The sequence below is a fragment of the Gymnoscopelus braueri genome (assembly GCF_963280865.1).
Source record: "Gymnoscopelus braueri genome assembly, contig: SCAFFOLD_240, whole genome shotgun sequence".
Taxonomy (NCBI): Eukaryota; Metazoa; Chordata; class Actinopteri; order Myctophiformes; family Myctophidae; genus Gymnoscopelus; species Gymnoscopelus braueri.
This window is the reverse complement of record NW_027660952.1, coordinates 1-24051: the sequence shown is the minus strand read 5'-3', so window position 1 is coordinate 24051 and position 24051 is coordinate 1. Positions and strand designations below refer to the sequence as shown.

The following is a 24051-nucleotide window of genomic DNA, read 5'->3' as shown; positions in this document are numbered from 1 at the left end:
GTTCCCTCCTACATAGACACACACAATGAAAGGGTGGAATATAATTATATAAAGTTAAAAACATTTTAACTTCTTGCAAATGATCAGCAACTATAACTCACCCATAGCATTAAGGTCCCTCATTGTAGGCTGTCCCTGAAGGGTCTGTATGTGTGTCAGGGTCTGTGGAGGTTTAATCTGATCATCTTCATATGTGAGGCCGAAGGCAGCCCAAGCTCTCGCTATGGTGTCAGAGTCTATCTGGATGAGAGTGTTGATGTTGGGCTGGGCTGTGGGGAGCAGGAGGAGGAGAGACAGAGGGATGCAAGAGAGAGGTGGATAGGAGGAGTGAAAAGAGGAATTAATATGAGTGTATGTGAATGTGCACAGACTGTGTAACTATTATTACTGCAGTGTTGATTAACTAAAAACAAATAATTGTACTCTTGTGTACAGTAACTGATCACATCTTTAATGTAAAATCTTGAATTACTTCTATTATTATTATACTGTATATACAAAGATCAGCTAACACAGGGACGCTGTCTGAACCTTCTCTAAAACACCCTGGACAACGCTCCACACGTCCTAGACTCTTCTCTCTTCTCTAAAACACTCTGGACAACGCTCCACACGTCCTAGACTCTTTTCTCTTCTCTAAAACACCCTGGACAACGCTCCACACGTCCTAGACTCTTCTCTCTTCTCTAAAACACCCTGGACAACGCTCCACACGTCCTAGACTCTTCTCTCTTCTCTAAAACACTCTGGACAACGCTCCACACGTCCTAGACTCTTCTCTCTTCTCTAAAACACTCTGGACAACGCTCCACACGTCCTAGACTCTTTTCTCTTCTCTAAAACACCCTGGACAACGCTCCACACGTCCTAGACTCTTCTCTCTTCTCTAAAACACCCTGGACAACGCTCCACACGTCCTAGACTCTTCTCTCTTCTCTAAAACACCCTGGACAACGCTCCACACGTCCTAGACTCTTCTCTCTTCTCTAAAACACCCTGGACAACGCTCCACACGTGCTAGACTCTTCTCTCTTCTCTAAAACACCCTGGACAACGCTCCACACGTCCTAGACTCTTTTCTCTTCTCTAAAACACCCTGGACAACGCTAAACACGTCCTAGACTCTTCTCTCTTCTCTAAAACACCCTGGACAACGCTCCACACGTCCTAGACTCTTCTCTCTTCTCTAAAACACTCTGGACAACGCTCCACACGTCCTAGACTCTTCTCTCTTCTCTAAAACACCCTGGACAACGCTCCACACGTCCTAGACTCTTCTCTCTTCTCTAAAACACCCTGGACAACGCTCCACACGTCCTAGACTCTTCTCTCTTCTCTAAAACACTCTGGACAACGCTCCACACGTCCTAGACTCTTCTCTCTTCTCTAAAACACTCTGGACAACGCTCCACACGTCCTAGACTCTTCTCTCTTCTCTAAAACACTCTGGACAACGCTCCACACGTCCTAGACTCTTCTCTCTTCTCTAAAACACCCTGGACAACGCTCCACACGTCCTAGACTCTTCTCTCTTCTCTAAAACACTCTGGACAACGCTCCACACGTCCTAGACTCTTTTCTCTTCTCTAAAACACTCTGGACAACGCTCCACACGTCCTAGACTCTTTTCTCTTCTCTAAAACACCCTGGACAACGCTCCACACGTCCTAGACTCTTTTCTCTTCTCTAAAACACCCTGGACAACGCTCCACACGTCCTAGACTCTTTTCTCTTCTCTAAAACACCCTGGACAACGCTCCACACGTCCTAGACTCTTTTCTCTTCTCTAAAACACCCTGGACAACGCTCCACACGTCCTAGACTCTTCTCTCTTCTCTAAAACACCCTGGACAACGCTCCACACGTCCTAGACTCTTCTCTCTTCTCTAAAACACCCTGGACAACGCTCCACACGTCCTAGACTCTTCTCTCTTCTCTAAAACACCCTGGACAACGCTCCACACGTCCTAGACTCTTCTCTCTTCTCTAAAACACCCTGGACAACGCTCCACACGTCCTAGACTCTTCTCTCTTCTCTAAAACACCCTGGACAACGCTCCACACGTCCTAGACTCTTTTCTCTTCTCTAAAACACCCTGGACAACGCTCCACACGTCCTAGACTCTTTTCTCTTCTCTAAAACACTCTGGACAACGCTCCACACGTCCTAGACTCTTTTCTCTTCTCTAAAACACTCTGGACAACGCTCCACACGTCCTAGACTCTTTTCTCTTCTCTAAAACACTCTGGACAACGCTCCACACGTCCTAGACTCTTTTCTCTTCTCTAAAACACCCTGGACAACGCTCCACACGTCCTAGACTCTTTTCTCTTCTCTAAAACACCCTGGACAACGCTCCACACGTCCTAGACTCTTTTCTCTTCTCTAAAACACTCTGGACAACGCTCCACACGTCCTAGACTCTTTTCTCTTCTCTAAAACACCCTGGACAACGCTCCACACGTCCTAGACTCTTCTCTCTTCTCTAAAACACCCTGGACAACGCTCCACACGTCCTAGACTCTTTTCTCTTCTCTAAAACACCCTGGACAACGCTCCACACGTCCTAGACTCTTCTCTCTTCTCTAAAACACCCTGGACAACGCTCCACACGTCCTAGACTCTTTTCTCTTCTCTAAAACACCCTGGACAACGCTCCACACGTCCTAGACTCTTTTCTCTTCTCTAAAACACTCTGGACAACGCTCCACACGTCCTAGACTCTTTTCTCTTCTCTAAAACACCCTGGACAACGCTCCACACGTCCTAGACTCTTTTCTCTTCTCTAAAACACTCTGGACAACGCTCCACACGTCCTAGACTCTTTTCTCTTCTCTAAAACACCCTGGACAACGCTCCACACGTCCTAGACTCTTCTCTCTTCTCTAAAACACCCTGGACAACGCTCCACACGTCCTAGACTCTTCTCTCTTCTCTAAAACACCCTGGACAATGCTCCACACGTCCTAGACTCTTCTCTCTTCTCTAAAACACACTGGACAACGCTCCACACGTCCTAGACTCTTCTCTCTTCTCTAAAACACCCTGGACAACGCTCCACACGTCCTAGACTCTTCTCTCTTCTCTAAAACACCCTGGACAAAGCTCCACACGTCCTAGACTCTTCTCTCTTCTCTAAAACACCCTGGACAACGCTCCACACGTCCTAGACTCTTCTCTCTTCTCTAAAACACCCTGGACAACTCTCCACACGTCTTAGACTCTTGTCTCTTCTCTAAAACACTCTGGAAAACGCTCCAAACGTCCTAGACTCTTCTCTAAAACACCATGGACAACGTTCCACACGTCCCAAACAGTGGGTGGGACCCATTTGTGGGTCACGGGTCCATTTGTATGGGTCGTGAGCAAATATCACCTTTATTGTCTCCGCCAGGCCGAAAGGCATGGCGAGAGAGTATGTTTTACCCCCTGTCCGTCCGTCCGTCCGTCCGTGTGTGTGTGTGTGTGTCCGTCCTTCTGTCTGTGACCAGCTAATCTCCGTCACCGTTGGCCCGGTCGCTGTGAAACTGCGCACACACACTCCCTGGATGCCACAGCAGAACCTCTGCCCCACATTTTTCAGATCAGCCTGTCATAGCGCCACCATGAGGCCGACTTTTGCAAAACATTTTTTTTGCTATTACTCCTACAGATTTTGTCCAAAAAACACGCAAATCGGTACACAGTATCTCTATAGTCATGTGATCAACACGGATCTGTCTGATTTTCCATATTCCATCATGATTGGCTAAAATTGGCTTCCAAAGTTTGCAGGATTGGTTCATTTTGAACAAAATGCCTCAAATCATGAACGCAGCATGCGATTTCCGTGAAATTTTCCACAGAGATTCCCACTTGGCCCAGGAAGAAATGCCACTTGAAAACGTTCACATCAGCCTCATGGTGGCGCTATAACAGGCCGATTCACGTTTTTAGCTATAACTGCACCGATCTGTGTAAAACTTTGCACGCACACTCCCTAGAGGCCAAGGAAAAACCTTTGCCCGGCATTTTGCACATATGCCTTTTAGAGCGCCACCAGGAGGCTGAGTTTTGTAAAACACATTGTTTGCTCTTACTCCTTCAGATTCTGTCCAAAAATCACGCAAATCAGTACACAGTATCTCTATAGTCATGTGATCAACATGGATGTGTCCGATATTTCATATTCCATCCTACTTGGCTAACATTAGCTTCCAAATTTTGCAGGATAGGTCCCTTTTGAACAAAATTCCTCAAATCATGAACGCAGTGTGCGATTTCCGTGAAATTTTGCACGCACATTCCCACTAGGCCGAGGAAGAAATGCCACCCTTTTCACATTGGCCTGTTATAGCGCCACCAGCAGGTCTAATTTAACAAACCACATTTTTGGAACAAAATGCCTCAAATTATGAATGCAGTGTCCGATTGTCGTGCAAGGCACGAAATGGCACCCTTTTCACATTGGCCTATTATAGCGCCACCAGGAGGCCACAATAACCTACCTGACCTGGCGGAGACTTGTGCTCCGAGGAGCACTTTTTCTAGTTTTGTATAATTTTTTTGTTTTAAATTATTTAAAAAAACTATCTAACATTTTTATTAACACATCGAGTGCCATAAACGGTCCGGACCGTTTTTGAGGATCCAAACGAGAAGTGCCGAAAACGGTCGGGACCGTTTTTGACCCAATTCTATTTTTATACGAGTGGCCCACGTGGGCGCTAAAACGAAACTTTGACATCACCCAAGGAGTTTCTGAGAAGAAGAGGCTGGATGTGGCTCCATGTCAAAAATCCTTCCGGTCGGCGTTTTCAATGTTATCTCCTTGACTAAAAGCTTAATATCTCCATTTCTTTTTAACGTGGTGGAAACGAGCCGTTTTCGATCGGCGATCACGCTGCAATGGAGGATCGCGTTGGAAATATTATTGTTCCAGGCGTTAGTCGGGACCCTCCGCCGTCTCGCACGCACGCTTTGTTTACATGCACTTCCGCGTCGGGGCTTCTACAGCACGAAACGTATAACGCAAGTGGATGGAAGAAATGCAGGCACTCAACGTATAATATTTTAATAAAACTCTGGCACCCAATGTGTTAATTTCATTAATTTCATTAATTTCATTAACTTCAGACGCCAACTCACCCCCCTAGCACTCACCTTTTCAGAATCTTAGACACCTCTTAGCATTCACCTCAGTCATTCGTTCTCGTGTCGTGTCACTTGTTTTTTCTTGACCACGATGTTAAGATTTAGATAGTAGTTTATTTAAATAGATGCTATATAGGTTAATTGTTCCTGCTATCCTATAGTTTCAATGTGAAGATTATTATTTTGGTATTATAATGTTTAGACAGATTCTAGGTTTATTGTTTACCTATGATCCTATAGTTTACTGAGACACTACACTGTCTCTCTGTATTCTATGATCCTATAGTTTACTGAGACACTACACTGTCTCTGTATTCTATGATCCTATAGTTTACTGAGACACTACACTGTCTCTGTATTCTATGATCCTATAGTTTACTGAGACACTACACTGTCTCTATGTATTCTATGATCTTATAGTTTACTGAGACACTACACTGTCTCTGTATTCTATGATCCTATAGTTTACTGAGACACTACACTGTCTCTCTGTATTCTATGATCCTATAGTTTACTGAGACACTACACTGTCTCTCTGTATTCTATGATCCTATAGTTTACTGAGACACTACACTGTCTCTATATTCTATGATCTTATAGTTTACTGAGACACTACACTGTCTCTGTATTCTATGATCCTATAGTTTACTGAGACACTACACTGTCTCTCTGTATTCTATGATCCTATAGTTTACTGAGACACTACACTGTCTCTGTATTCTATGATCCTATAGTTTACTGAGACACTACACTGTCTCTCTGTATTCTATGATCCTATAGTTTACTGAGACACTACACTGTCTCTCTCTATTCTATGATCCTATAGTTTACTGAGACACTACAATGTCTCTGTATTCTATGATCCTATAGTTTACTGAGACACTACACTGTCTCTCTGTATTCTATGATCCTATAGTTTACTGAGACACTACACTGTCTCTCTGTATTCTATGATCCTATAGTTTACTGAGACACTACACTGTCTCTATATTCTATGATCTTATAGTTTACTGAGACACTACACTGTCTCTGTATTCTATGATCCTATAGTTTACTGAGACACTACACTGTCTCTCTGTATTCTATGATCCTATAGTTTACTGAGACACTACACTGTCTCTGTATTCTATGATCCTATAGTTTACTGAGACACTACACTGTCTCTCTGTATTCTATGATCCTATAGTTTACTGAGACACTACACTGTCTCTCTGTATTCTATGATCCTATAGTTTACTGAGACACTACACTGTCTCTGTATTCTATGATCCTATAGTTTACTGAGACACTACACTGTCTCTCTGTATTCTATGATCCTATAGTTTACTGAGACACTACACTGTCTCTGTATTCTATGATCCTATAGTTTACTGAGACACTACACTGTCTCTCTGTATTCTATGATCCTATAGTTTACTGAGACACTACAATGTCTCTCTGTATTCTATGATCCTATAGTTTATTGAGACACTACACTGTCTCTCTGTATTCTATGATCCTATAGTTTACTGAGACACTACACTGTCTCTCTGTATTCTATGATCCTATAGTTTACTGAGACACTACACTGTCTCTGTATTCTATGATCCTATAGTTTACTGAGACACTACACTGTCTCTGTATTCTATGATCCTATAGTTTACTGAGACACTACACTGTCTCTGTATTCTAAGATCCTATAGTTTACTGAGACACTACACTGTCTCTCTGTATTCTATGATCCTATAGTTTACTGAGACACTACACTGTCTCTCTGTATTCTATGATCCTATAGTTTACTGAGACACTACACTGTCTCTGTATTCTATGATCCTATAGTTTACTGAGACACTACACTGTCTCTGTATTCTATGATCCTATAGTTTACTGAGACGCTACACTGTCTCTGTATTCTATGATCCTATAGTTTACTGAGACACTACACTGTCTCTCTGTATTCTATGATCCTATAGTTTACTGAGACACTACAATGTCTCTCTGTATTCTATGATCCTATAGTTTACTGAGACGCTACACTGTCTCTGTATTCTATGATCCTATAGTTTACTGAGACACTACACTGTCTCTCTGTATTCTATGATCCTATAGTTTACTGAGACACTACAATGTCTCTCTGTATTCTATGATCCTATAGTTTACTGAGACAATACACTGTCTCTGTATTCTATGATCCTATAGTTTACTGAGACACTACACTGTCTCTGTATTCTAAGATCCTATAGTTTACTGAGACACTACACTGTCTCTCTGTATTCTATGATCCTATAGTTTACTGAGACACTACACTGTCTCTGTATTCTATGATCCTATAGTTTACTGAGACACTACACTGTCTCTGTATTCTATGATCCTATAGTTTACTGAGACACTACACTGTCTCTGTATTCTAAGATCCTATAGTTTACTGAGACACTACACTGTCTCTCTGTATTCTATGATCCTATAGTTTACTGAGACGCTACACTGTCTCTGTATTCTATGATCCTATAGTTTACTGAGACACTACACTGTCTCTGTATTCTATGATCCTATAGTTTACTGAGACACTACACTGTCTCTGTATTCTATGATCCTATAGTTTACTGAGACACTACACTGTCTCTGTATTCTATGATCCTATAGTTTACTGAGACACTACACTGTCTCTGTATTCTATGATCCTATAGTTTACTGAGACGCTACACTGTCTCTGTATTCTATGATCCTATAGTTTACTGAGACACTACACTGTCTCTGTATTCTATGATCCTATAGTTTACTGAGACACTACACTGTCTCTGTATTCTATGATCCTATAGTTTACTGAGACGCTACACTGTCTCTGTATTCTATGATCCTATAGTTTACTGAGACACTACACTGTCTCTCTGTATTCTATGATCCTATAGTTTACTGAGACACTACACTGTCTCTCTGTATTCTATGATCCTATAGTTTACTGAGACACTACACTGTCTCTCTGTATTCTATGATCCTATAGTTTACTGAGACACTACACTGTCTCTGTATTCTATGATCCTATAGTTTACTGAGACAATACACTGAATCTCTGTATTCTATGATCCTATAGTTTACTGAGACACTACACTGTCTCTGTATTCTATGATCCTATAGTTTACTGAGACACTACACTGTCTCTATGTATTCTATGATCCTATAGTTTACTGAGACACTACACTGAATCTCTGTATTCTATGATCCTATAGTTTACTGAGACACTACACTGTCTCTGTTTATTATATGTATGTGTTTACCTTGTTTGTTGTAAGTCACTCTGGATAAAGAGAGTCTGATAAATGCCTACATTGTAAATTGTAATTAATGGATGATACTGAATCATCATTTCAATTCACTGATTACATTTCATCAATAGAACATAAGCAAGATAATTAGCATATTCTGTATAAACACATGCAGAGGGTCAGTAAAACACTTACACTGCTGGTTTCTCTTGTCTCCATGTTCTTTCACTGGCAGACAGACAGGACAGTCGTGTCGTGTACAGTTCCTCCAGTGAGAGATAAGCTGTCTGGATGAGGCACAGTGAGCCACTGGAGGAGAGAGAGTGTTGGAGAAAAGAAAGAAAAGAAGAGAAAAGAGGATCATCAGGTACAGGAGTATGAGAAACAACACATACTGTATAATAGATGAGACTAAATGTGTCCCAATGTGATCCACTCTGCCACCTAGCTGCAGCACTTATGTTGAAGGGTTTCCTGTTTGTTCCATTTATCCAGTTTTTCTGTCTCTTTCCCTTTGCTCTAACACTACTTCTATCTTCTAACAGAATTCTACAACATGGAAACAATATTTCACCCTGTAAACCGTGACATGACAAATACATTCTGACTGAGTTAACAGGTTAGTTTTACTTGTCTAGTATTTTGGAAATGTATCCTTTTGACAGATATTATGTACAAATATAGTCATGCATATGCACATTTAGTAAATACAACTTCATGGATTTCAATGAAGTCAAACTTCATTTTAAACTTGAATTCCATCCATGAGGGATAAAAAATAAATACATCTAGAAATGTTTTTCTTAACTATGTCACAGTCTGGTGTTTATGTCACAAACCACAGACATAAATTGTATGGTTATTGTTATCGTTAGGTATAAAACTAGTGACGAGTATAATTGGACAGACTCTTACCCTTGCATGATTTGCCAGCCGTACAGTGAGTCATGTGGTTCAGGACGTTCTTCATGGTGCCACAGTGGGGCAGGTTGCACTGGCGTACCGTCCCGTTGGCCGGGCACTTGTGTGCGTGGAGCAGAAGAACCAGCTGCTGCTGAATCAGCTTACGCTTCTCTGGGTCGACCACAGGGGGCGCTACGGCGAGGGGAAAGAGAGAGGCTTGCATGTTATTTATCAGAAGAGCTGTGTCAGGGAAATCTATTTGTCGACAATAATTTTGAGGACATTTGACATTATTTACTTTTTGAAAATGTACAGTGGTACGATTATACAATGATGCTAAAAGGATAACACAAAAAGCCCTGAGGGCTTGTTTCCATTGTGGTCCTATGTATTCAATTCATAGAGTTGTTTTTTATTGCTATTCCTTCATTTATGTAGGCTATTTATTTTATGTTCATTAAATCTGAATCTCTTTCTCCAAGGGGTCCCCAGCTACAGTGTGTGTGTGTGTGTGTGTGTGTGTGTGTGTGTGTGTGTGTGTGTGTGTGTGTGTGTGTGTGTGTGTGTGTGTGTGTGTGTGTGAGAGAGAGAGAGAGACACACACACACAGACAGATGTGATAAATGGAGAAATTCTGAACAACGGCCCGTCAGGCATATAGACTATGGAGGATGTAAACCTCGCTCAAATAGAGACACTGTGAGTGAATATTTGGGGGTGGATGACGTCACTGCGTCGCTCACTTTGTGTTGCTACCAGTGCAGGACTGTTTGAGATGAGTGACTGACAAGTCCTACAAGACTGACACGTTCAGCAGAGAATCTCTAACCATAAGAGTGAAAACAAACACATCATGCATCGTCTTTAGTGGAAAGCAGACTTTACAGCAAGCAGTACAATAACACAGTCGTCTGATCTCTGTTTATGTTAAATTCAGGCTTCTTACCTGGAACAACAGGTGCATTAAGCTTTGGTCGCTTTGGGGGGTGAACGTCCATCTCACTCCTCCTGATAGATGACAGTTGTTAGTTGCAACAATGTGTTTATACCCAGTTTTAGTTTTATCACTTGCTAATTTCAAAACATGTTGTAGCTTTAAGACATGCTGCCTTGTATGGAATTAATCCAAATGACTGTAATCAGCTGTAGTGACCGAGAACTTTAATCTATGAAAGTATTATGATACCTGGCCAAATAAGTAATAATAAAAGTAAAAATAATAACTATAACTTATATGGCTTCTTTAAAAAACTAAAGAAACAAAAGAAAATACTTTAGCAGCCAGAAGCCTGTGTGAATAACTAATCATTCAGTGCAGATGTAAAAGAGTCATAAAATGCTTTATGTTTTAATTATTGTCATGAAGCATTATGAATATTTATGAGCTCTTATAACTATGATTAGGCAGTGTTATAAACAGAGTATAGTCTAATGCATTCTAAGCACACCTATAATGCATTATAGACAAGGCTTCATAAAAAGTGTTACTATGGTGAATAATAATAATAACATTCTTTGTGTTGTTCCAGTTCATAGAGATCAGTGATCTTACTGTGTGTGTGAAGGTCCAGGTCCATCCTCTGACCAGTCACTGTCCACAGGGCTCTCTGCTCTCTGGTAAACACTTCTGGAATCATACAAACGTTTCAGTTTGTTGCTTAGATCTTCCAAGTTATATTTCTGCACTCTGCCAGTAGGCCAGAGAAGTACCTCCATTCATTATTATTTTTTGTTATACATTTTAACTCATTTACTGCTGGAGTTTCCTTAGAACAGTCTGCACACACTGCCAGTGTTCCTGAGCGTTTTTACTAATCTTTCAAGACCACAAAATATTTGGTTCTATGACGATGTAAACACCAAATATTTCAAAAGAAAGACGAGTCTCTAGTTTCATCGGGGGGGGGGGGGGGGGGGGGTGAGTGATCCTAGGACTTCTTTGTCGGAAGTTCTAGGATCACTCAAAGGTTGCAGAAGAGCGCCCTCTATCGTAAACACTGAAAACACTGATCGACCTATAGACGTCAATGGCACTGAAGTGTTATTGAAATGATGTCACATAGACGTCAATGGCACTCAATGAGTTAAATGGAAGTCAATGGCTAACCCTAACTCTAACTCCAAAATCCAATTGAGGCGACATCATAATGTTTTTCTGTGATCATATTCACAAGATCATGAGCTCAGGAAGTGGATTTTCTAACGCTGTGTAGACTCATTTTAAAGTCATAGATATTATGCCGATTTTTTGGGGTGAGCTTAGGGGGGTCTAGACCCACCAGTAGATTTAATTATGTACAGTTAGGAATAAATAAATAATAATAATAAGTCTCTTTTCCAACTTTCCAACAAAAGTAAATAACATAAAAAACTAGAAAAAGAGCTCCTCGGAGCACAGGTCTCCGCCAGGTCAGGTAGGTTATTGTGGGCCAGCAATGTTTGGAATTCACCAATCAAGCTGGAATGTGAAAAATCGGACGGATCCGTCTTGATCACTTGACTAAAGAGATAATACGTACCGATTTGCGTGATCTTTGGAGGAGTAATATAACAAAAATGATTTGCAAGAATCGGCCTCCTGGTGGCGCTATAATAGGGCAATGTTGAAAGAGTGGCATTTGTTCTTCAACGTAGTGCGAATATGCGTGCAAAGTTTCACCGCAATCAGACGCTGCTTTCATGACTTGCGGCATTTAGTTCCAAACGGTCCACTCCTGCAAACTTTAGATGTCAATCTTAGCCAATCAGGATGGAATATGAAAAATCTAACAGATCCGTCTTGATCACATGACTATAGAGATCATATGGAGGGGAAAGGAACTGGTTGGAATAACGTGTTCCTTCCACGCGCTACGTCCTACCGGGGAAACTCCTCCCTGTCAGGTGATAAGAAGGACAGTTGGCTCTCATGCATTGAAGGAGGCATGAGCTCGGCTCTGGGCTCCCTAGGCTGGCGGGGGGAGTGTAGCGCCCAGGATCACTTAGACAATTGGCACCGGGTGAAAAAGGGTTGCAAAAATCGTGGGATAAAAAAAAATTAAGTACAAAAAAAAAGAAAAAACTGGCCATGCTGTTACAGATTAGCAGTGATTGTGATTAAGCCTTGGTATTAACTCTATAACTGCCAAAGAAGTTTATAAACGTCTTTGAGAAATTAGCTGTTGCCTGCCAAAGACGTTTAAAAACGTCCTTAACACATTGACCGCCGGGCCCGTAGTTCTACGGGCCGTTAAATCCAACGGTTAAGCGCCGATCCCGTAGCCTACGGGCTGTGGTGCTTTTTCCTTTTTTTCGAAAAAACTTTTTTTTTTCAATTTTCTAGGGGGACCATTTTCAGTGTAACACCACCCGAAGTCAACCGGAAGTGCGATCCCGTTTTTTGTTTCCCGTCTGCCTCCATTCTAAGTCGTACACAAAAACCCCTGTAAACCTATGTAGTTTTTCATCCTCGCATTTCCCATGTTAACATAAACGGTCAGAACTCAAACATGGCGGCTCCGTTTGACACGTGGTTTGGACTGGTACACGCAGGGAGATGTCGCCGATGTAAACAGACCGTGTACGGCTCAATCTTAAGGATTTTAACAAGATCTATGGCGACGTGAAAAAAACAAAAAACAACAATAAAACGTTGGGACTGGTGAGTACATTATGAGATTAACCTCTGGCGGTCAATGTGTTAAAAAAAAAAAAAGTCTAAAAAGATTCTCTAATTATTTAGTATTGACACCTTTTCGATATTCCAAACGAATAAGGAGATAACAATTTCCAAAGATTTGCTGCTCCATCCACTTCAATGTTAAAATTGAAACGGACAAACAATTCACAATGTTTTTTGGTTTGAAACCACTGGTTTTGAGCTATTTTCAAACATCAAACAACACATGACAACAAGGTCAAATTGACCTCGTTGACATTTGTGAAACCACACCTGAATCTCATCTGTGATTAGAAATTTTCTGGGGATCAATCATACTTGAGAAAAATATTTTGTGGCTATGCGAAAAGGTACCAAAATCGGTCAAAACCCTGGCAGAGGCTACAGACTGTTCTGAAAAAACTCTGGCAGGGTAAGAGTTAAATAGAAATAACATTGAGATTTCAGGGAATGCAAAAAAAACTGGAAAACTTCTATTTCTAGTACCTTTTGAGGTTTGAGCAGAAGAATGGATGAGCCAAGCATTCCTCCACTGTAGGTCTTTTCTTTTGGTCTTCATTGATCATCCTCTCGATGAGATCCATGGCGACCGCATCCTGAACATGGTCCAGGTTGTACTTTCCATCATAAATGTTGACTTCACATCTAAAGTCTTCGCCAAATGGATGGTGTCCTCCAGACAGGATGTAATATGTCAACATCCCAGCTACCTTTAGAATGAATGTAACCATTTACTGACGGTACAGTATGTGTTATACTCATGATTAAATAGTTCTCATGCAGAATAAGAACAAACCTGGACGTCAGAGCTGCGTTTACACGGTGCATCACCTCCTACATTCAAGGTCTCCTTCGCCTTCCAGCATCGTGTTCCTGCACAGCAAGTTAAATGTGTTGTTTGTCCTTCGAGCATCCGTCTGCTGATTCCAAAATCAGCCAATCTGGCCTTGCCTTTAATATCTGCAGGGCAAATTGGGTAGATAAATATAATAAAGAATTTTAGATTAATCGAAATACATTCAGGAAATCATGTTAATATTTCTGACATTATCTGCTTGTTTAAAAACAAAAACACCTTTCCTTACCAATCAAAACATTCTGGGGCTTGATATCCCGGTGGATAATTGGAGGACTCTGAGAATGGAGTACGCTCAAGCTTTGGAGAACCTGCTTTGCAAGCTTTCTCCTCGGTTCAGAATCTGATGTATTCTTGATGTGTTCTTCCAGCGTGTATTCACATAACTGAAGAACAAGGTATCCAAAGTTCTCATCCTCTACAAAATCCATGTATCGTACAATCAAAGGATGATCAAGCTCTGGAAGACGTAAAAAGCCTTCCTCGTTCTTCAGCACTTTATAGTTGGATGTAGACATTCTCTTCACTGCCACTTCAGTGCCGTCATCTCTTAACCCCAAGAAGACCTCAGTTCCATCACTTCCCTTTGCGATGCGCAATTCATCATCATCTTTCACAAACACAACACTTCCAACTTTGACAACTTTGTCACAGGCAGTGTTCACAATCTTCTCTAACTTTTGACCCCACCTTTTACTGATTTTGAGCCATTTTCGTGGTTGTGTTGATTGATCCATTGCCTAACCTCAGAACAGCTGTGGGGAGAAAAAACAGTGAAAACATCAGTTCAGATTTGATTTCAGACCTTTCTCTGGAAATGTAATAAGTACAATTATAGATCTTATACCATTCAAAACATTTTAAATAGGACTCCAGGCTATCAAGTAGTATAACACGTAGCAATGCTGGCTGCAATGAGTCTTCATCTATATTATAGCAACACCACTATGAAATGTCTTCATATTATAACAACATCATTATGAATTTGTAAATGCCAATAATTCTAAAATTCAGCAGGCCTTGTATCACAAACCTCAACACCTTTAAATTGTTGATTTGAAAAGTCTGCCACTGAAAACAGCCGTGTCTAAAAGTTTTTTCTTTTTTTTACAGCCATGCTTCAACCTACTGACTGAATAATTTCTCCAAATTGTTCCATGTTCATGTCATTTATTATAATTCTTTAACTAACTAGAGAAAGTGCTCCTCGGAGCACAGGTCTACGCCAGGTCAGGTAGGTTATTGTGGCCTCCTGGTGGCGCTATAATAGGCCAATGTGAAAAGATTGTCATTTCTTCTTAGGCCTTTCACGGCAATCGGACACTGCATTCATGATTTGAGGCATTTTTTTCCATAAATGTGTTCTGCTAAAATTAGACCTGCTGGTGGCGCTATAACAGGCCAATGTTAAAAGGGTGGCATTTGTTCCTCGTGTGTACCAATTTGCATGAAATTTGGATACAACCCGAAGGAGTAATATTTAAAAAAAATGTTTTACATAAGTTGGCCTCCTGGTGGCGCTATAAAAGGCAGATGTGAAAAAATGCAGGGCAAAGGTTTTTCCTTGGCCTCTAGGGAGTGCCCATACAAAGTTTTACACAGATCGGTGCAGTTATAGGTAAAAACACGAATCAGCCTGTTATAGCGCCACCATGAGGCTGATTTGAAAACATTTAAGTGGCGTTTCTTCCTCGGCCTAGTGGGAATGTACGTGCAAAATTTCACGGAAATTGCATGCTGTGTTCATGATTTGAGGCATTTTGTTCAAAACGGAGCACTCCTGCAAACTTTGAAGTCATTTTTAAAACCTGTTACTATAGAGTACAGAAGTCCTGACGTCACTCGTTCATCCCCTGGTTCGTAAAGTCATTTATCTATGGAGAATAACATTGGGTCATCATAGAATCGTCTCATATAAGAATTGTGGTCCAAAAATAAATAAACTGTCTCTGGGATATTGTCAGGGAGGAGGTTCTGTATCGTTTATGATAGTCAGTCACTTATATTTGATACAGTCTGTTTCTGGAGAAAATTTAACTAATTCGGTGGAAGTAACATTATCGTTTTCTCACCATCAGTTGATGCTTCATATCCATAAGAGTCAAACCGCCGGGGTCATTTGTTTATTTTTGGAACACAGTTCTTATTTGACGCGATATTAAACAAGTCTATGGGAATTCAGAACGGGGGAGAAAAGCGCAAACCAGGTAGGATGTGTAAATTACGTCAGACTTCAGTGCTCTATTAATCCCATCTCTACGTCTCAGAGTATTTCAATATAGACTTCCAGAACAGCAGTACCCAGCTTTAGGCCTAGAGCAGTCCCACAACGCATGTAAAACTTTACCCATTTGTCCTTTGCACTTCCAACATTTATTGTCTTGTGTTACAGGGACATGTTTGTCTTGTGTTACAGGGACATGTTTGGGTCCATTTTAACGTCTACTCAGGCTATTGTTTTACCCCAGACACTTTTTAAGTTGCTTGATTCAGTATTTAGATGTTTGATAATCATTTTATCATACAGGCCCCTTTCTTATACAAACCCATCATTTTTTTTCAATCACTTTTTCCCCCCCTTTCTTTTTTCTTCTTTTTCCATTTTCCCCAAAAATGATAAAAAATAAATGATAAAAGTAATTGATCTTCTTCTCACGTATTAGAAGAACAATATCAGTCACCAGAACCAAGGACAGGTGTTTTCAATGAGTCTAACATGGTTAAAATGGAGTTTGAAGTTTGTATAGGAAAAAATCCTGATAAAAAAATTTATATCTAATATCTAAATACTGAATCAAGCAACTTAAAAACTGTCTGAGGTGAAACACTAAAGCCTTACAGATTAGGATGTTTAAATGATCCCAAACATATTTGAGAGTGAAATATCCTCTAGAACCCATTCTGAACAGTTTCATGGATGTAAAATAATATCTATGTACAACTTTATAGTGGATAAACTTACTTCTTGCATCTCTTGTGGCCCAACACACATACATCACATTCTGCCATCTGTTTTCAGTCAGTAACCTCAGTCTTTTTGCCATATTAGTCTTATATTTTCACACATTATATGAGTATTTGATATTTCCCTGTAGAGTACTGATGCAGATTGTTGGATATAGAACTAAGAAGAATTAAAAAACGTTTGAACCCTATTGTCTTTATCCATTTCCCTTTCCAGTCCAAAAGCAGTCATTTGTTATTATTATTATTATTCCATTTTCATATTAAGCAGAAATGAAATAGTCACTGACTTTTGCTCTCCATTCTATTTCATAAAAACAGCCATTCTGTACAGAGGCCAGTCCATAACAACATAATTATCATATAAAAACCATAGGAGTGATGTATGGCTGTGCATATGGATTGGAATTAATTAAATGTGTATAATATCACATCCATTCTAAAACCTCTATAGCCCCGCCCCCATTTGGAACCTCTCTCTCTCTCTCCACTCTCCATGACAGCTCTGAGATGAGGTCCTGCTGCGTCCCGCCCGGCAGACGTTGTGTCCGTCATAGGTCAGTGAAGATTACCCTTTATGCAACAACGTATCCAAAAAGTAAAGGTAGTCCGTGTCCGAGACACCTACAGATGTTTGCAAAATAGTCGGAAAGTAAGATGTAAGTGAACTTATTTACGGGCTGAAACAAGCGTTTAAATCTCTTGTCAGCCAACCTAGTCAGCCTGTGCCATGTTTTCCTACTGCAGCCGAACAGGGAGCAATGGAACAGCTGCCGTGGTTGAGTAGGAAAACATGGCACAGGCTGACTAAACAAGTGATTTAAACGCTTGTTTCAACCCCGTCGCTTACATTTTACAATAGAGCACCGAAGTCCTGACGTCACTCGTTCATCCCCAGGTTTGCGGAAGTAATTTCTCTATGGAGAATAACATTGGGTCATCTTAGAATCGTCTCATATAAGAATTGTGGTCCAAAAATAAACACCGCGTGTCGGCGTTATTGTCAGGGAGGAGGTTCTGTATAGTTTATGATAGTCAGTCACTTATATTTGATACAGTCTGTTTCTGGCGAAAATGTAACTAATTCGGCGGAAGTAACATTAGCGTTTTCTCACCGTCAGTTGATGCTTCATATCCATAAGAGTCAACCCGCCGGGGTCATGTGTTTATTTTTGGAACACAGTTCTTATTTGACGCGATATTAAATACGTCTATGGGATTCAGAACGGGGGTGGAAAACTGCGAACCAGGTAGACAAACAAAGGATGTGTAAATGACGTCAGACTTCGGCGGTCTATACTTTTTGGATAAAATGTTGCATAAAGGGTCATCTTCACTGACCTTTACCGGACGCAACGTCTGCCGGGCGGGACGCAGCGGGACCTCATCTCAGAGCTGTCATGGAGAGACCTTAGTGAGTCCTGGACTAGTACCTTATTAAAAATCTCTATAAGACCTTAGTGAGTCCTGGACTAGTACCTTATTAAAAACCTCTATAAGACCTTAGTGAGTCCTGGACTAGTACCTTATTAAAAACCTCTATAAGACCTTAGTGAGTCCTGGACTAGTACCTTATTAAAAACCTCTATGAGACCTTAGTGAGTCCTGGACTAGTACCTTATTAAAAACCTCTATAAGACCTTAGTGAGTCCTGGACTAGTACCTTATTAAAAACCTCTATGAGACCTTAGTGAGTCCTGGACTAGTACCTTATTAAAAACCTCTATAAGACCTTAGTGAGTCCTGGACTAGTACCTTATTAAAAATCTCTATAAGACCTTAGTGAGTCCTGGACTAGTACCTTATTAAAAACCTCTATAAGACCTTAGTGAGTCCTGGACTAGTACCTTATTAAAAACCTCTATAAGACCTTAGTGAGTCCTGGACTAGTACCTTATTAAAAACCTCTATGAGACCTTAGTGAGTCCTGGACTAGTACCTTATTAAAAACCTCTATAAGACCTTAGTGAGTCCTGGACTAGTACCTTATTAAAAACCTCTATAAGACCTTAGTGAGTCCTGGACTAGTACCTTATTAAAAACCTCTATGAGACCTTAGTGAGTCCTGGACTAGTACCTTATTAAAAACCTCTATAAGACCTTAGTGAGTCCTGGACTAGTACCTTATTAAAAACCTCTATGAGACCTTAGTGAGTCCTGGACTAGTACCTTATTAAAAACCTCTATGAGACCTTAGTGAGTCCTGGACTAGTACCTTATTAAAAACCTCTATGAGACCTTAGTAAGTCCTGGACTAGTACCTTATTAAAAACCTATATGAGACCTTAGTGAGTCCTGGACTAGTACCTTATTAAAAACCTCTATAAGACCTTAGTGAGTCCTGGACTAGTACCTTATTAAAAACCTCTATGAGACCTTAGTGAGTCCTGGACTAGTACCTTATTAAAAATCTCTATGAGACCTTAGTGAGTCCTGGACTAGTACCTTATTAAAAACCTCTATAAGACCTTAGTGAGTCCTGTACTAGTACCTTATTAAAAACCTCTATAAGACCTTAGTGAGTCCTGGACTAGTACCTTATTAAAAACCTCTATAAGACCTTAGTGAGTCCTGGACTAGTACCTTATTAAAAACCTCTATAAGACCTTAGTGAGTCCTGGACTAGTACCTTATTAAAAACCTCTATAAGACCTTAGTGAGTCCTGGACTAGTACCTTATTAAAAACCTCTATAAGACCTTAGTGAGTCCTGGACTAGTACCTTATTAAAAACCTCTATAAGACCTTAGTAAGTCCTGGACTAGTACCTTATTAAAAGCCTCTATGAGACCTTAGTAAGTCCTGGACTAGTACCTTATTAAAAACCTATATGAGACCTTAGTAAGTCCTGGACTAGTACCTTATTAAAAACCTCTATAAGACCTTAGTAAGTCCTGGACTAGTACCTTATTAAAAACCTCTATGAGACCTTAGTAAGTCCTGGACTAGTACCTTATTAAAAACCTCTATGAGACCTTAGTAAGTCCTGGACTAGTACCTTATTAAAAACCTATATGAGACCTTAGTGAGTCCTGGACTAGTACCTTATTAAAAACCTCTATAAGACCTTAGTGAGTCCTGGACTAGTACCTTATTAAAAACCTCTATGAGACCTTAGTGAGTCCTGGACTAGTACCTTATTAAAAACCTCTATAAGACCTTAGTGAGTCCTGGACTAGTACCTTATTAGAAACCTCTATGAACCCTTAATATAATAATACACTTTATCTGTAGAGCACCTTTCATGACATGGAAATGCAGCTCAAAGTGCTTTACAGCGCAACAATACAATTACAACTACTTTAACAATAAAGGAAAAGCAAAAGCATAAAACAACATAAAAACTAGAAAAAGAAAAAACCTGTGCTCCTCGGACCTGTTGGTGGCGCTATAACAGGCCAATGTTAAAAGGGTGGCATTTGTTCCTCAACGTAGTGCAAATGTGTGTTCAAAGTTTCACCGCAATCGGACGGTGCGTTCATGATTTGCGGCATTTTGTTCAAAACGGGCCACTCCTGTAAACATTACATGTCAATCTTAGCCAATCAGGATGGAATATGAAAAATCAAACAGATCCGTCTTGATCACATGACTATAGAGATCATGTATTGTGTACCGATTTGTGTGAAATTTGGATCAAATCTGAAGGCTTAATATCACAAAATGTGTTTTACATAAGTCTGCCTCCTGGTGGCGCTATAAAAGGCAAATGTGAAAAATGCAGGGCAAAGGTTTTTCCTTGGCCTCTAGAGAGTGTGCATACAAAGTTTTACACTGATCGGTGCAGTTATAGGTAAAAGCACGAATTGGCCTGTTACAGCGCCACCATGAGGCTGATTTGAACATTTTCAAATGGCATTTCTTCCTCGGCCTAATGGGAATGTGTGTGCAAAATTTCACGGAAATTGCATGCTGTGTTCATGATTTGAGGCATTTTGTTCGAAACGGAGTACTCCTGCAAACTTTGAAAGCCATTTTTTGTCAATCAGGATGGAATATGAAAAATCTGAAATGAGCCGTTTCTTTAAATGACTATAGAGATACTGTGTACCGATTTGCCGGATTTTGGGCCAAAATCTGTAGGAGTACTGTCCAAAAATGTGTTTTGCACAAATCGGCCTCCTGGTGGCGCTATAAAAGGCCCATGTGAAAAATTTCTGCTCTGGCATCCAGGGACTGTGTGTGCACAGTTTCGCTGCGATCAAGACAACGGTGGCAGAGATTAGCTGTCCACAAAATGACAGAATGACGGACGGACGGACACACGGACGGACGGACGGACGGACAGGGGCGAAAACATACTCTCGCCATGCCTTTCGGCCTGGCGGAGACCGAGAAAATAATAGCAAAAGGCAGTGAATCAGGCCATACAGTAAGGACATGGATAACAACACAGAGATTTAAAAATCAACTAAAAAATCAACTAAAAGCAAGAGTGAAGAAGTAGGTCTTGAGCTAGCCGTAGAATACGACTCTCTAAGATGTATTTCATGATTCTGACATTTCATAGATTGAACAGAATCATAAAATACATCTATCTAGTGTTGAGCTGTGCTTTAAAGATATCGACAGCTTAGTGAGTCTGGTACCTTTTCAGTGTTCCTGTCCTGGTCAGTGCGGTCAGTGTGGTCAGGTAACATTATGCAGGTCTTCACGTTGTCCACAGGAACTATGAGTAACCCTATCTAAAGCTATCTGTGTGTCCATAATGTCCCAAACAGCAGAATAACGTCTAAATGTCCAACTGGGACACTAAACTATTATAAAGTTGATAAACTATTATAAAGTTGAGCTTTACATTTAGCTTCAAAAAGTCAGTTCATTTCTTTCTCATTGAAACGTCAACACGATGAACTTCTGTGTTTTCTTCCTGTTTCCTCAGCCTGTCTCTTCTGTGTTTAAACTGAACTAACAATCTGAGACACAACATACACACCGTGTTGTTCTGTTCTGAGACTCATAGAGTTATAGAAGAATAGAAACACTAACTTATATTATTTTATATTATATTATCTCACACACTTTCTCTCTCTCTCTTCCGGGTTGAAACACCCACGCCCACGCACTACACCGCGTTGCCAGATTTTGCGAGAGAAACGGGCAACCAGGTCTATGATATAGGCCACATGAGCACTTAAACCTATATATACCTCTGGCTGTTTGAAAATAGCAGATCCACAGATGCGTTGTGAGCTTGTAGATCTGCTATTTTTTTATTTTTTAATCTTGAAAATAAGTGACAAATGTGGAACATTTGAACAACACAAATCTCTGTCAGATGGGGGGGGTGGGGGGGGTCAAATAAGTACCACCAGAGCCATGTATTAGAAACTACCAAATAATCAACTAAACTTTAGAAACAAACCCCCAAAAACTACAACCCGCAACTACCAATATTTACATGAGACTTTACAGAAAAACAAGCCTAAAGTCGCTTATAATAAGCAGACATGGCAACACAGCCAGAGAGAGTTCCGGGCCGGTATCTGTCCGTCTCCCTCTCTCGTCCGGCTGGAAACATAAAGGAATAAAGGAACTATTAATTATTTAAGGGCTAGGGTTACTACAACCCTAGTCCAATACAAATAGGCACCAGAAGGTGGCAGCATTGAGCTTTAACAGCAGATCAATGGGGTCTTAATTGTATCGTGTTAGTATCAATCACTGTTCTTATTTCACTAAAAAATAAAAGCCTGGAGATCGAGGCTAGTATACGATACGATAATACTTTATTGTCAGTTCACACTGAAATTTGTCTTGCGACACAGCAGCCATGTATGCAACAATAAACATGACATAAGAAAACAAAACAAAATACATACATAAAGACATACAAAGACAAGAGCAATGTCCACCTCTCAGCCTACCCCAAGCCTACAACTCCTGATTAAGCCTCAATGTCGTCTGATGGACAAAGGACCTCTTCAGTTTGACCTTATTGTATGTAGGAACACTGTATCTCCTTCCTGAAGGCAGCAACCTATATTCTCCATACAAAGCATGGCTTGTGTTTGAAGTGATATTCCTTGCCAACCTTATCATACTGTCATTATACGTAGATGTATAGAGCCTCTGAAGTGGTTGTCCAACAATCTTTGAACAAATGTTCAGTTGCTGCAGCAGTTGTGACTTTAAGGCTACAGACAGACATCCATACCAGGTGGTACTACAGTACTGAAGAACACTCATAATAACAGAAGTGAAAAACAAAAGAAGAATCTGTCTACTAGCACCAAAAGATCTCAGGCGGCGAAGGAAATAGACTCTTTGCTTTGTCTTCTTACCCACTGATTCAATCTGGTCTTTCCATGACAGAAGGTGGTCAATTACTACTCCTAGGTATGTATACGAACATACCTGGTTGATCTGTTCACTATGAATAGTAATGGGGGATCTGTGTATCTCTAGTGGGGCACCAAAAACAATCTCCTCTGTCTTTTTTGTGTTAATGATAAGAGCGTTGTTATCACTCCACTCCACCACCTTATTTACTCTGTGTTGGTGCAGTCCAGGATCACTGGAACTATCCAAAAGAGAAATCAAAACTGTATCATCAGAGTACTTTAGAATGTATTGGTCTGGTTTGTCAGTGCGACATTCAGACAGACATTCCTCAGTACGACAGCTGTCAGTATAAAGGGTGAAAAGTACAGCTGAGCTTACACAACCCTGGGGAGCACCAACATTAGTAGTTAATGCTGCGGAGAGGGTTCTGTTCACTTTCACCCTCTGTACTCTGTTAGTAAGGAAGGAAGCATACCAGTGAATTAAGTATGGATTCAGTTCCAACTGTACCATCTTTGACACCAGAATATCAGACTGTATTGTATTGAAAGCTGAAGAGAAGTCTAAGAACAGCACCCTTGCATGATTCTTATTAGACTTATCTAGGTGTTTTGTAATCACAGTATCAATGTAATCACTGTAGCCTGGGTTCAATAATATATATATATATATATATATATATATATACAATAACACACACACACACACACACACACACACACACACACACACACACACACACACACACACACACACACACACACACACACACACACACACACACACACACACACACACACAGTATTGAACCCAGGCTACAGTGACTGAGTGATATGTGAGTGAGTGATATGCTGTCGTGCATCACTGCTCGACAGCAGTGTTATAGCAGTGTTTAACACTTCAAATGGCCATACTTCAGTGTTATAACAGTGTTTAACACTTCAAATGGCCATACTTCAGTGTCATAACAGTGTTTAACACTTCAAATGGCCACACTTCAGTGTCATAAC

At 40.5% G+C, this 24051-nt stretch overlaps 1 protein-coding gene across 1 annotated transcript; it reads right to left on the bottom strand.

Annotated features, from left to right (window-relative positions):
- Positions 1-90: 90 nt before the first annotated feature.
- On the bottom strand, positions 91-21436 carry LOC308081022 (serine/threonine-protein kinase/endoribonuclease IRE1-like; the record flags this gene model as incomplete). Its single annotated transcript, XM_080457430.1, has 9 exons — positions 21346-21436; positions 14023-14548; positions 13734-13897; positions 13424-13647; positions 10832-10906; positions 10226-10287; positions 9292-9471; positions 8572-8685; positions 91-269 (listed from the first exon to the last, which is right to left on the bottom strand). The coding sequence occupies exons 2-9, from the start codon at positions 14528-14530 to the stop codon at positions 91-93; spliced, it is 1506 nt and encodes a 501-aa protein (XP_080313556.1). The 5' UTR covers positions 14531-14548; positions 21346-21436.
- Between the last annotated feature and the right edge of the window lie 2615 nt (positions 21437-24051).